The sequence below is a fragment of the Gambusia affinis genome, linkage group LG14 (assembly GCF_019740435.1).
Source record: "Gambusia affinis linkage group LG14, SWU_Gaff_1.0, whole genome shotgun sequence".
Taxonomy (NCBI): domain Eukaryota; kingdom Metazoa; phylum Chordata; class Actinopteri; order Cyprinodontiformes; family Poeciliidae; genus Gambusia; species Gambusia affinis.
In genome coordinates, this window is record NC_057881.1 from 26,325,252 (window position 1) to 26,340,610 (window position 15,359).

General features: G+C 37.0%; 1 protein-coding gene across 7 annotated transcripts; it reads left to right on the top strand.

Moving 5' to 3' along the window:
• The first annotated feature begins 5,328 nt into the window (after positions 1–5,328).
• LOC122843961 (transmembrane protein 106B-like) lies at positions 5,329–13,402 on the top strand. Of its 7 annotated transcripts, none has more exons than XM_044139123.1 (9): positions 5,355–5,500; positions 6,566–6,838; positions 6,990–7,193; positions 7,393–7,456; positions 8,827–8,986; positions 9,917–10,057; positions 10,140–10,189; positions 10,604–10,657; positions 11,152–13,402. In XM_044139123.1, exons 3-9 carry the CDS (start codon positions 6,998–7,000, stop codon positions 11,282–11,284), a joined length of 798 nt encoding a protein of 265 aa, XP_043995058.1. In that variant the 5' UTR covers positions 5,355–5,500; positions 6,566–6,838; positions 6,990–6,997; the 3' UTR covers positions 11,285–13,402. The 7 variants fall into 7 exon arrangements, with proteins under 7 accessions (XP_043995056.1, XP_043995061.1, XP_043995062.1 ...); XM_044139125.1 differs by lacking the exon at positions 5,355–5,500 and adding an exon at positions 5,507–5,704; XM_044139121.1 differs by lacking the exon at positions 6,566–6,838 and having other exon boundaries at positions 5,329–5,461.
• The last annotated feature ends 1,957 nt before the right edge of the window (positions 13,403–15,359 follow it).

A 15,359-nucleotide genomic window follows, 5' to 3' on the forward strand; every position in this document is an offset into this window, starting at 1 on the left:
TCACATCCAGCTTACTTAACATACTTGTGACTTTCCACAAGCTAATGACTACTATTTAGCTAAGCGTAGCATTGATGCTAATTTTTAGCATCAGAACGCTGGGTCCAAACCGACAGGCACACTTTGGCAGGCCCCAGCTAAATTTCTTCAGGAATTTTCTAGTTTTATTTTTTCTTCCCTGCACCAGTAACACTTACATATCTATATGTAGTTATAGACACACTTACAGGTTTTTCTTTTTCTTTTCCTGTGTACTTCAGTAGCCACGACATTTCGTTGCCAAATTCACTGTTGTGTCTTTGAGCAGTGTGTCTAACCAGTGGTGGGATTTTTTAATTGAGATAATTGCATGGCTGTAATTAATCAGAATTAATCACATTTTTATCAGAAACCATATACTGACGAAATTAGCAACATTCTCAGTTCAAAAACCCTTTTTGCTGCTAAATTATTGGATAAATATTGTTTTAAATCTGTTATTTAGGTTATTCATCCATCAGATTGATGCAGTGTGCTTTACATCAGCTCTCATGTGTTTCAGGAACTCCTTTGAACAAATGTTTTAGAAATTTGCTTTACTGTTAAAGCTGTTTAATAGTGCTAAACTCCTTTTAGCTCAATCTGAACACAACAACTGTCCTTTCCAGCTTTCCATCAAATCGTCTTGCTTTTGTAAACAAAAATGAACCCCTCCTGGGTTCAAAAGAAGAGGCTTTGTTGTTGATTGTGCGTAGGAAATTACAGGTGTACCAGAAACCCGCAAATACAAAGGTTCCGCTAGAGAAAAAAGAAAACACAATGAATTGCGCTAAAATTCATCTAAATGCGAAGCAAGTTAGTCACTGCTCTCCCTATGCATTGCTATGGCAGACACCTATTGTTCTACATCACAAAATAACTGCCACTTCCTACTACCGTTAATGCAGCTCGTACCGCTGCGTGATCCCTCACAATATACTGTACATATCAAAGCGAGCGGCTCAATCCCATGAGGGGAGCTATTACTTTTGTTGGCATTTCCAGTAATGCCAACATCGACATCGACATCGAGCCGAGTAGTGTGTTCAGTTTAGCGACATCTACCCAGTTAGTATCATAACCTAATGCTACGTCCTGGCGCTATTACTTATTCTTTCTGAAGCATTTATTTCTTTAAGGAAATAAATGGGACCTGCATGCAGACCCATCGATGGGTCTGCATGCAGGTCCATCAATGAATTTGGCTCATTAACCAAAAATGAGCCAAATTCAACTCAAAACAAAAGTCTGACACAAAACAGTGTCAATTAGACTCAAAATAGACATATGATTTAGTCTGCCTCTCTGAGCTGCTCTAAAGAACCACAGTGATGGCAGAAAGTCAGAACTACAGAAATGGTGGAACAACTGCTATAAACTCATCGCATCTCTGAATGGTGCTGTTTATGTTATATCTTATATGTATATCATCTAGTGGTGGCAAAAGCAACAAAAAACTGGTATGCTCTGAACTTAAGATGGAGTACATACACACATTTCAAAAGTGCTCTGAAGAGTGATCTATCGCGATAGAACCAAGTAACAGGTCTGAGAAAACTCTGTCTGTGAGCAACATTCAAGAGAGAGATTCCTTTGTGGTATCATAGAGTGATGACATCACTGCTGATGTCATTGATACCATTGGCATCTATTCCTGTTTACTCAGCCTCACATACTTCCAGTTTTAAGCATTTTTTTAAAGTTCACTCTACATTTGTAATATTTTTAATTGGTTGCTAAGCACTTCTGGATGGATGCATACTTCATCTCATTGCAATGACAATAAAGTTGAATTCTATCCTATTCTATATTTGAACACAGTGGATCATAAAATACTACACGATAGGCTGAAAAAAATATGGGATTGTCTGTTAATGTGCTAGTGTTTGAGATCATTTTTGCTTGACAAGGATGATATAAATGTTCAATTATCCTTAATAATACAAAAATAAGGTTTTATTGGGTGTAATGGCCTTTATTTGAGAGTGGTTAGACAGGAAAGAGCATAATGAAAGAGGTTGAAGACATGAATACTATATCAAACAGAATATTTTTTGCATAAATTATGTATTTCAAATATTTGATATAATTAATAATTCAGTGAAGTGAGGTTGAGCGGTGCTGTGGTGTCGCAGAAGTAAAACCCAACCCATGTATGGAGGCCTTAGTTGTTGACGTGCCTGTCACAGGTTTGAGTCCCAGCCTGGTGACCTTCACTGCATGTCTTCTCTCTTTCTCAATACCCACTTTCCAGTTTGTCTCGCAAATAAAGGCCTCTAGAGCCAATGAAAACTTGATAAAAAAAGAAATGAGAAAGAGGAAGGACGAGGACTAAATGAAGAAAATTGGTTTGTTTAATTTACGTGAACTTGAAGAATGAGAAAGTTATAGGTATTCATCAATTCTATGCGACGTTACAGTTGTATCAAGCAGTCCACACAAATTAAAAATTAAGTTAACACAAAGCATGACAACTAAGTTACATGAATTTTTTTGTTAGTTGTACTACTTGATTTAGTACTTTTTACTTAAAATAAAATACGTTTACACACTCACTAATCTTAAGCTTACTTTGCTTAATTTTTTGATGTAAATGAGTTACCATATTTTTTTTCATTACATTTTACAGTGTAGTTTGCTATGTCAAGCAGAACCCTTATTTGCCTCTCCTCGCTTTCCACTCTAGTAAAATATTCCAGATTATTTACTTAAAAACATTAAGGCAACTATTTGCATAATTGATTTATGTTTTATCAGGAAAGCTTGTTCTTTGTTTAAAGTACTTATTTCCACCTTCATGACTTCTGCTAACTCAAAATGACCTCTACTTCAAATCTACGCTATCTTATTGGTATTTGATGTTTGAATCACTGAGTGAAACACAATAAATATAACAAGATTGTTTTTTTGTTGTGTGGATGAACTTAAAAAGACAGACTCTTAGTACTTAAATGATTTACTTGCTTTAAAAAAAACTACAATGTCTTGTATCTTGACCACAATACTACTTGTATTTGTGTGAAGGTACTAACTTTAATTTTTATTGTTGATTTCACACATTCAGTTATGTTTAATTTACTTCACCACAGATTCATTTTTTCACTGCAGAAAACTGAAAGCACAGATGAAAGTATGCTTCGCTTGTGTTAGGTTCCATGTTTTTCTGTGTATTTATTTCAAGTTTCCTGTGTGTCTGAGTCTCTGTTGTCCTGTCTCCCCTTGATTAGTTCCCAGGTGTGTCTCGTTCCCTGATTACCCTCTGTGTATTTAGTGTCACCTGTGTGTCTGTGTCTTTGTCGGGTCCCTGTCCATTCATATCACTTGTGCTACCTGTGTCGAGCCCTGGATTCAGCTCAGCAGTGCTGCCTTGTTTGTTGGACAATTGTGGATGATTTCTTTATTAAATACAATTATTCTTCTAATCCTGGTTCTCTCAAGCGTCTGCCTCACCACCTCACATCAAATTCATGACAGCTTGTTTCTTCTCAGCATAAAGTCATCATTAAACTTCTTGAATACGACATCAGAATTTTTATTGTATGACTTCACTTCAAACTCAGAAGAGGTAAAAATCTTTTCTGCTTCACTACCTTTTTTTATTTTTATTTTTGGTTTCTTTTTTTTTGTGAAGTGCATAAACCTCTGCTTCCAATACAACTATTCGCTTCAGTTGGTGAATCTAAACCTCCCTGCTAGAATAAATTTGGACATGGTTATCTCTTCTTCTCACCAAAAACACTTCTAACAAAATAAGAACAAGCCAACAACAAATCATTCATTCGATGAGTCATTGTGCTCCCCTCCTATGTTGCATTCTCTGACAAGCACAACGCTGAAACATGGCTAAAACAGTAATGATATTATATCAATATCAGTGTATGTGACTTTGATTATAATATTTTGATGTCTCTCTGCTGTTTAAAAATAAATAGGTTACAAATTTTCTAATCCCGGAAGGGAACAATGCCCTGAAACAGTAGTTCTCTTTTCACTTAGTAAGAAAAAAAGCAAATTGTTGGTGAGTTTGAGGATAAAAGGGTCAGTGGTGACAGTACAGTCATGTGACAATGGGTGAGACACAGACAGCACTGAATGCTGGAGTGTTCAATAGAATCAGAAAGAAGACAGTGAGAGCTCTGATCAGGAAAGAAAACACTGAAAGGCCATTCAAAATCAAACCTTTGCTTGTTTCAGATGGACAACATCACACATATGCACACATTTTACACTCTGACCAAGATTTTTACTCAAGGCTTTCATCTTAGCATCAGATTAAGCAGAAATTATGTTTTATCCAATAGAGGTTGCTACTGAGTTCTTCAAATCATACATAGTTTATGACTCTGGACCTGTCATAAGAAACTTTTTCTTCAGATGCCTGCCAGTTAATTCTACTTCATTCTTCACTTCAATAAGCTTTTGAAATGATCCACAATTCATTCATAAATTTTTATACATCTGTATATGGCCTGCGATGGGCTGGTGACCTGTCCCGGGTGACCCCATCTCTCACAAGTTGACTACTGGAGATAGACACCAGCACCTGGGTGCATCAAATACCCCATAAGGGGTATTTGATGTTTGAAAATGGATGGATGGATGGACATCTGTATATATGAACATATTTAATAGACTAGAATCTACATGTGTTGCTTTTATTCTATCTTATTGAATGTCTACCTTGAACCCTGGGAGAGTAAGCAGTTAAAGGAAGGAGAATGCTACCCAGTGTTCTGGAAGTGTCTATCCTGTTAAAAGTAAAGAAAAGGGAACACAATTGCTGCAGCTGAGATCTTAGACACGCATTCAGTGTTTGGTGGACTGAGAAACATATTGAACCAGAATGAAAAAGAAGCCAGTGTAAACTCAAAAGACAAGTCTTGTATTAAGGTTTGGTTGCATAATTACTTTGATTCTGTCAGGTCCTGTTTTTGTTGTTGTTGTTGTTTTGGAGTTTGATTTATTGATTCTAGTTTCATTATTATATTGTGTTTCTCAGTCTCTTTCTTTGATTAGATAAGCCTTGTTTCAGTTTTACTTTAGTCAGTTATTTGATGATTCTAATGATGATTTTAGTTTATTATGTCTAATTGTTTCTTATGACTGATTATTCTTTAAAAACTGAAGCATTATTAACAAATAAAATTCTTAAAACACTTTGTGGGGACTTAATTTGTAAGTTGTATTTTACCTGTGAGCTGAGGAACTGAGATGCAATATTTTCATTAATATTCAGAAATAGAAATATGTAAAGATTTGATTGCAACGTTTCTGCGCGTACTGAAGGTGGCAGCAATACGCCATAGTTCATCCCACCTGATCCATGAGGAAGAAGTAAACAAAAGCTATTATCCTGAAATCTTTGGAGTGTCGCACAAGACAAAATTTGTGGTGTATGTCTGCTTTATTGAGAGGCTATGCTGATACGAGTAGTTCTGTTCGGGTACGCTTGTTCTTTCAAATACACCTGGGTGCGATTGCAGTGAGTAATTTGTTGTCGATTAACTTGTTGTCGATTAACTTGTTGGCAAAGCTGGTTTGGTAAAGGTTTCATTAATTTTCTTAAGTACCTGTGTGCTCTGCGGCTAGCAGCTTGGCTAACGGTCTGCTTTGTTAGTTGAAGTTTATGTGAAGCTGTCAGTTCACAGTTAAGCGCCTCTAACATCGGGTTTTAAATGTTTAAAAGGTAAGCCAATGATACTGTTTTTTTTTTAAAGTCGCTCTTTAGTCACTATTTTCTTCTTCGAATAAAGCAAAACGTTTTTCGAACCTGCATGTCGGTCGGGAAAAATAGTTGAGGGTTTTGTAAAAGCGATTTCAATAGTTGAAACACAAATATTCAGTTGTTTCAAGTGTTTGTTACTTTAAGTGCGTATGAAGCTTACGTCTGCTTATTCTGTCCGAAGTCCAAATGAGGCAGAAAGTTGAGGTGGTGGTTTGCTTTCTGACAGGTTGTGTTGTCTGGCAGCATACATAACAGACTATGTCCCAGTGGTCTGGTGCTCGGAGCCGGGCTCGGTCAGAGGAATCACTCTAACTGAGCCATCTTAAAAAGAAATAAAACTCATGAGTCAGGCTGTTAAAACTGAAGATCTGTTTTAGCTCAAAATTATCAGGGTTGGTTGGGTTGACACGTCACGATTTGAAATTATTTTATTTTAGATTTCGAAGTTAATATAAATGATAGATGTTTGGATGGTTTAAACAACCATTGTATTAGCCTACCACAGATTAGCACTAGTTAGTAGTTAACTAGTGCTTGTAAACTAAAACTAACTGTTTTAGCTAAGGTTGGAAACAGAGAACAGCAGCAACAAAACACAAAAATTATTAAGCTGACAGTGATGTCTGAACCTGTATTGTTCACCCATTTTCCAGATCATAATTCTGCAAAATACCAAAGTACCACATTACATGAGCTGTTCGAATGCAATATTTGACAGGCAATAATATTTCAGTTTTTGTACCTTTTGTATAGTATTGTATTTGCCCACTTGGATAAACTATCCCTTTTATACTCACAACTGATACTAATCTTCTGCCACAGACTGGCGACCTGTCCAGGGTGACCCCGCCTCTCGCCCGGAACGTAGCTGGAGATAGGCACCAGGAACCCTCTCGACCCCTCTACGGGACAAGGATGAACAGAAAATGGATGGATGATACTAATCTTAACAATTAAAACCCTGACACTCAGGGGAAGACATTGTAATTGAACAGGATATCCATCCATCCACTCATCCATCCATTCATCCATTTTCTAACACCATTATCCTTTGTGGGATTGTGAGGGGTGCTCCAGCAGGTTAGCAGTCCAGAGGTGGGGTCACCCTGGACAGGTTGCCTGTCCATATTCATTCATTTGTTCCTCAGTTAGAAATTGTCACACTCCACAGACTCACCCTCTGCCACCTTCTAATTACAGATATACGTCTAACATGCAGATTCCTTGTTGATCTGTTTCTCCCCAGTTGTGACTATGGGGATTTCAGTTTCCTGCATGTCTAAGGAAACAATCCTCATTAATACAAAGGACAACTTGTCTTCTCTTGTGGAAGATGGAACGACAGAGAAAGGCAAAATGCCTGACGTCTCCCAGTTTCCTTATGTGGAATTCACAGGAAGAGACGGCGTGACGTGTCCAACATGCCAGGGTACTGGGAGGATCCCCAGAGGTGACTATATACTTCATATATTGCGCCCGATGTGTAAGCTGTAGCCTACTTGAAAAGATAATGAGCTTTTCAGTGTTTGACCACATCAGTTTATATTGAAATAAGCAAGGTGATGAAGCAAATCAAGTTGTGATTGGAATCTACTTAAAGCCAACAGCAAGAACAAGTCCAGCATCACTGTTTGCTTTCTGTTTTCTAGACAAGGAGAATCAACTTGTTGCATTGATTCCATACAGTGACCAAAGACTGCGGCCTAGGAGGACGTAAGTATTCTTATACCTTATTTGAAGACACATCTGGGGCACTCTGACCTGAAACCACATGTTGACATTTTTCTATTCTGATACCCGTCTTCCAAAATGTATGTTTTCTGGTCTCCCAAAACACCAGAGCCATGTAGACAAACAGCCAAAACAAAACAAAATACATTTGCAGATACACTTAATCTCCATTTGGACGAGGCCTAAATTCCAAACTGATGCTTTTACCTGATTTGCTGACGTGATTGGCGCTGTCAGCTGCAGTCATACAGGGTGTGTCTGTAAATGAATGACCTTTGTGAATAGAAAGCATCTCCATTCTGTAAATGTGCAACTTATGTGATGCACAAATGGTCCTAATAAAAGTCGTGGAACATTGGCTTATACAACACATGATTCTTTCACGCTGCAGTATCGGCTTCAACAGCATGTTGATTTTCCCACTCACTCCAAGCTGTCTCTTTTTAAGCCCTGCCTGAAAACTCTGTTTAAACAACCACTTTCACTTTGATGATTTTGCTCTCTAACTTTTTTTTTTATCTTTTTTTTTTTTTTGCTTCCATTTTTTTTGTAAGGTGTCCCATTGTGCCCTAATAGATGTCTTTTAAATAAAGTGTGTCCTTATTGGTAATAGTACGGAAAACTAAAATCATTTCCATGGTTATTCTAAATCTGGATTTATCAATACAATGAGTACAATGCCAGGTTTGTGCACTATTTTTACATCTGCATGTTTTGTGCACCACAGGTTTCAGAATTTGTTCATACTGTGAGCTTTCAATAAGCTTGATAGCCCAGACTGATAAAAATTTACTTGAGTCTGCAGAAAAGCTAACGTTTTAGTTGAATCCTTTCATAATATCAGTTTTTACAAAAACTTTTACAGAAGATTAGGGTTATTGAGGTAATCCAATCAGCTATGTGCTTGGTGTTAAACAGTCTATGTAATACTTGTCACATTGAGAGATGACTGAGGCATAAGTGAACTAAGCAGCAGTTTAGAAACCCCCCAGACTTTCTTGGGCTCCATAAATGTTAATATTTTAACACAGACCATCAATCTAGAGTTTTGTTTATAGAGAATGACAATGTTATTAAGTGTGAGTGAATGGCTTCAACATAGATAAACTTTAAGTCTTAAATTAAAATTAAGGCTCAAAAGAGTTGGCATGTTTACTTTATAAAAGATTGTTGTATTATCATAGCTGCAATCTGATGCTACGAGTCCCAGCAAATTACAAATTAGGAGTGATTATTTTTAAGCTTGACCAATTAAACTTGGTCAGATTCCACCAAATGTGTACTGAAATGTTGTTAGTTGTGCTGATGTAAATTGCCCAACGTTTTCTAATAATTTTCCTGATCTTTGTTAGGAAGTTGTATGTAAGCGCATCAGTGGTGCTCTGCCTGCTGCTGTCCAGCCTGGCTGTTTTCTTCCTCTTCCCTCGCTCCATTGATGTATCTAGTGTGGGAGTCAAGTCTGTTTATGTCAGCTATGACCTGGATCGGCACATTGTCTATCTCAACATCACGGTGAGTTTGGTGTGCTCCTCTCCCCTTCCTATTCTTTTATAGTAGCAGTATTGGGCTGCTTTGCTTTATTTTACTTAATCATGGCTAAGACATACAAAGCTGCTCTAACATCAGTTGACTACTGTTTCAGCTGGGAAAGCACAAACATGGGAACAGATCTGTCAAAAGCTTCAAATCAGAATAAACTTCTAATTGTAACAACAGCAGAATCCTCCAGCTACTGTTATTTTATCAAATTTATTTAAACATTTTTGTACTTACTGATCCAGTTAGTTGTGGCACATCTGTAGGTAGGCTCAAGTTTCCTTCAGTGTGCATTTGATTGAAAGTCATGGGAGTTCCACCACAATGAGGAACAGCATGGTTCATTGATACAAAAATAGAATAATCATTTGCATCATCATCTTTGTCATTTGGGCTTTCTACACTTTCTACACCTTCCCGTTTTAGGACAGTTAGGATTTCCAATTTTTTTTACATTTTCTAAATGCCAGAATAATGAGAGAGAATTTTGCCAACATCTGGTGGAACTGAGTCTGATGAGCTCATCATAAGAACTACTTCTCACCCCAAAGCTCCTACAGCATAATGGACAAACGTGTTGAGTGGAAGCTACTTAAAGAGACAGAGGCCAATTCAAAGGCATCAACTTTGAACACTGTTTTAATACAATACAAAGAGTGACATTAATTTATTTGGCAAATAGAGACTATCTTCACAAGCTTCAACTTTTATTTTCAAATTCTTCATATCTTTGATCTGTATTTGTGTTGCTTTTCTTATTTACTGTCTAACTTTATATTTTAGATTATTTTAGTCATTGTAGACATAAAAATGTGCAGATGAGAAATCAAGGAACATATTTCTGGCTCTTTAAGTAAGAGCAGTAAACTAAAAATAGCACTGATCTCCTGCTCGTCATCCTCACAGAACACTCTCAACATCACCAACAATAACTATTATTCAGTGGAGGTGGCCAACATCACAGCACAGGTGCAGTTTGCCAGGACGGTGATTGGTAACTCTCGCATCAGTAACGTCATCACTATACGTCCTCTGGACATGAAACAGGTACAACGTCTTCCTCCTCTGCCTGCACATTCACTTCTTACATAGACCCATTTGAACAACCTGTCTCTGTTTGTGTTTTCAGATTGATTATATTGTCCCCACAGTCATTGGAGATGAGTTAAGCTACATGTAGTAAGTGCAGATTTTTTTTCATGCTATGTCACAGAAATTAACCTCCAGAGATGTAGTGGAGCAATCATGTTATTAGGATTTTTTGTTTCTTTAGTTAGTTTTTAGGAAGTGGCTTAAACTTTTTCCACACTTGACTCTGAACTTCTTGAATAGCTGCTGTTCTTTAACAGCTCACTGTGATGTTGAGAAATGTATCATTTTAGTATCTTCTGAAAGAGTTGCTTGTTAATTCCTGCCTTGAATTGTTGTTTGACACAACGTATACGGTAGTCATCTTTGGATTAATGGGACCATATTGAACCCTAAGAAACTTTCACCTTAATATTTAAGTGTTTTATCCTGAAAACAACTAAATGTTTCTGATTAAGCTGCTTTGCCTGGGATCCATTTTCAAACATATGTAATGTTTTCTAGTGAATTCTGCACCCTGGAAACCATCAAGGTACACAACATTGTTGTCATGACTCAGTAAGTTGACCGTGTCACTTGTTCACATGTAATTCCAAATTGACTTGTGCTGGCCACTTTATTAGGCATTTCTTGTCCTGGGTTAGATCCTCTTTCCTTTCAGAACTAATATAAATCTTCGTAGCATAGAATCAAAGTTGTTTGAGCTGCTGTTCCCTTTCCATCATCTAGGAGCAGTCTGACTGTGTTTCTCTGACCTCTCACACCAACAAGGCATTTCTTTGACCAGTTATTTACTTTGGGTGTTCTCTGTAAACCTGGGGTACTTGTGTGTAGAAACCTTACCAGAAGCTTTTGAAATACTCACATCTGGCAACAGTAACGTATTTGATGTCTTTAGTTGCTTAAATACATTGTGATGCTGTCCTGTGATTGGCTCCTGTGTGTTAGCAGAGTTTTGAGAAAGTTTGCTTCATAAAGTGGCCAGTGTGTGTCTGTGGTCACTGTTTGTAGTGTGTGTTTGGCTTTACCACATTCCTCTCCACTTTGTGCAGCGTGACCATCACAGCAACATATTTTGGCCACTCTGAGCAGATTTCTGAAGAGATGTATCAGTACGTGGACTGTGGGGGGAACACCACCACCATCAGAGGAATAACCCGACCGATTGGCAACCCTGCTGAGTAATGCCTCTCACTCAGGCTAGCGCCATCATGGTTCAGGTTTTGATTTTGTAAATGTTCAAAACTTGCTGTATTCAATCACAAAAGTGTAAAATTAATGACAAATAAATATTTGTAAGTGAAGAGAAAGTTGAATTGTAATATGAAAACCTGTCTCTAGCTTATATAAATGAACAGCTATGAACAATTACTAAAATCAACCTTACTAATAATAATTGATTTCTTATAAGTAATGCTTTTTAAATAGAAAGATAGAGGACATCACCCAGTTCCACTGGCTCCCTGAAGCTCAGAGGATAGACTTTAAAATACTGTTGTTGGTTATAAATCTCCGAACTGCTTCACACCAAAATCTATTAAAATGTGCTCTACAAATAATCAATCAAGTTTGTCTGTACAGCACATTTCAGCAACAAGACAGTGCAAAGTGCTTTACATCATAAAAACACCATATAATCAACAATTGAGAAAACCAGTAACAAATGTGGCATTTTGATGAGTGCAATGCAAAAATAAATGGCTTTAATAAGTTATCCTTGAGTCTGCTGTAGATCTCATCTCCAGGTTCAGCTTTCAATATTGGTCCACTGATAAGCACATTTGCTTTCAGTTTTTCAATTATAATTATAATATACTACTGTAGTCATGTTTCTGAATTTCTGATTTCTGTTTGGCTAGATCGTTAGCTCCAAAGTCTATAATTAGGCTCTGAGTATTTGGATGGTCATTGGTTGAGTGTGGGAGTATTTGCTTCTGTTATCAGTCACTGTGTCATGTAGAAAGGAGACTTCCTTTGTTCTCTTTGCACTGCAGAAACGGTAGATTCCATTTATAGCCCCAAAACCTACTGTTAGAACTTATAGTTACTGGAATACATTGCCCATGATGCTTAAACCCACAGCTATGGAGTCTTACAAACAACAAAGCAAAAAAATACAATACAGCATTTGTTTATTCAGGATGATAATGCTGCTAAATTTGTTTTAATGGTTTCAGCATAAATAAGTTTCAAGATTTTAAATCATTTAAATTGAAGATTTTAAGGAGCTGGAAAGTTTACTTTGTAAAAGTTCATTGAGCAGTCTTCATTGTTTATGTTGCCATAGCTACAATCTGATGCTGTGAGTTTAATCTGGGAGTTTGTTCTGTTTGTTCACAAATACACGTTTAATAAATTACAATTATAACCAATTGTTTTTAAGCTCGGCCCATTAAGCTACCGTCTTCTCCTAGAATTTAATAAATTTATGTTGAAATGGTGTTCGTGGTGCAGATGTTCTTAGCAGAAAGAGGGGTCCCTGTATGATGAGCTAAATCCACTGAACTGGATACAGAAGAACTAACGGAGATTTAATTTGTCTGGTAGAGACCAAGCTTTTCCATTTCATATCTATTGAGTTTTTAATAAGCATCAGCATCTGTGAGATGTAAATGGACACATAATTCTTTGTTCACAAAGACGCATCATTCTCATGGGAGGCTCACCGCGCACCTCTGAAAGTGTTTGTCTAAACAAGACTTTATGAAATCATTCACTGTTAGAGAGCTCACAGACATGAACATCCAGCTTAAAAAGTTAATTTATAGTTTTAAAATATTTGACCCTGTCTGACCTGCTGTTAAATTATGGGATGTCCTGTGAATTTAAATTGTTTTTTGTTGTTGTTTTTATGACGTGAACATAACTCATCACTATTCCCTTTGGTGTTTTAAGCTATTTTAAGGAAGTATGTTTTGAATTCCTTCCTTTTTGCATGATTATGATGTAATTTTATTATTTATTTTATATTTTCAAAATACTAAAACAGTGATTGATTGTTTTAATCACTGTTAATTGATTAAAACAATTAACAGTGTTAATGGAGCAAAGCAGCATGTAAGGAGATTAAAAGTGACACAGATTTGCAGTTTAATGTCTTGTTCGATATTTGTTTAAAAACAGTTCTCTAAATTCTTTATTAAACACTATTTTGGGTAAATAATAGAGCAATTATTTAAGTCAAGCAAAAACAACATTTCTTTAAATAAACCTCTTAACCTGTTGGTTTTGACTAGTCCAGATCTTATTTACACTTTGTGTTTACATTTTGGTTTAAAGTATTTAATAAAGTTATGAAACTTGCACACTTATGTTGCATTTGTTGTTTCTTTGTTTCAGCAAAAAGCAAGGGGAGGATTTTAATCATTCTAGCCATGACAGAAACAAACACTTTAGTTCTCAAAGTATTTGGTGGCACAGTTTTTATTCTGCAGAAAAACTATTTTTCAGAATTTTCAAACAACTTATGAGGTGATATGTAAGAGAAACTAATGACACTTCTGTTGTCTTAAAATTCTTTGACAGTAACTGCAGCTTTCATCCTTACGGGGCCAAGTAACACAGGTTGTATGCTTTCCTTAAGAGGAGAACACAGCAAAGCATTTCAAGCACTTTTCTGCTCATCTTTTTTAGCACTTAGTATTTAAAGTGCTTACAGCTGGTCTCTTTAAAAGTCTTACAGGACCACACTTAAGTGAATTTCGCTGACCAGTTTGCGACAGAAGACTGGAAAAAGATTTTTGTAAAGGTGTAAACTTTCTAAAGATTTCTATTAAATGATGGTCAGGGCTGACCATCTATTAAATACAGCCTTTACATACATAAAGCAGGTAAAACATCTGCATGATTCTCATAACTGCAGTCCAGAAGAATTAATTGGACACATGATGTAGCACTGTTGGCAGGTAACATGCAGAAACGGATGTCCTTTAAGCTTTTAAACTTGACTGATGTCTTATTGAACTCGCTTACAACAGTGAAAGTTTGCACAAATAAGTTAATTTGGATTACCAAGCATTATCTCATGCGACCCAGACCTCCTTTCTTTGTGTTTCACAGCACAGTGGTGAAACTTTAGACGCCTGTTCTACCTCAGTAGCCACCTCAGTACGGATAAATAGTCCAGATCTATTATGGTTTAAAACTTCATACACAATTATGGTTGATGTGATTGTTTCCCTACATTCAAATTTGTTTGACAGGTAATTGTAGCTGGCATACTGTATAATTTTAATCCCCCTGACAATGTCAGCCAAAAGTTGTTTATTAATAGCCCGAGCTGGACCAACAGGGAGCGAGTGACGAATCCACTCTGGTGGTCTTGTTACTAATCCATCCCTTAGAGAAATCCAGTAATAGTCGTTACAGGTCAGGTGTTGGAGTACTGTTACTGGGCAGGCATAGCAACCATAAGAGCTTCAGTTCTATTGTGTTTGATGTAGCTTACAACCTGTCTCATTTAGTTTTAAATGTCACCTGAAATAAGTTTCTTTTTCAAATGGTCCTTAGATTTAAGTTTAGATTCATGCATTTCCAATATGAATTATAGTTGCATCTTCATAAGTTGATAGGGGAGAAAATTGGGTAATTCCTGAAGGAGTCGTGTGCTTAATTGGAAGGGAAGTGATGGGGGTGAGGTGACAGATGACATGTTTACTGCTACTGTTCAGTTATCACTGCGCCACCTTCTGGTGTTCTGAAGGAAAACAAAGAAAACTACTGGAGACAAGCTCCTAACAGGTTTTTATTTCAAGATGGTTTTGTTTTTACTAACTGAATTCATCTTGTAGAGACTGTGCTGCCTTTAGAACGCACCCAAGTTGAATACCCAAACTCCTTTCCTAACTCCTATGAAAAAGATAACCTTCACTCAGGATTTTTGCTGAAGCACCTTTGGCAGCTGTCAGCCTGACATCTTCTTGGAAAATATCTCTAGAAACTTGGTGGAGCTGTTTGAGGGAAATTTCTACAGATCCTCTCCGGGTCAATCAGGTTGCATGGGCAGCATCACTGGGCAACAATTTTTTATGATCCACCCATCCACTGTCTGTCAGCGTATCAGTGCAGCCTCATGTGGCCCTGCACTGTGTGTATCCCCAGAGGTCATCAGGTGAGAGGTGAGGTAAAGGCAGGACAGAAACCCGGTCCATCGCAGACCATTTTTAAGTATTTTTCAAAAATGTGTCAATTTCAAACAAACTCTTTTCAGATTGCTGTCACTATGTTTAGAGATTTGAGGTATAAAACTAACATGAAGAAA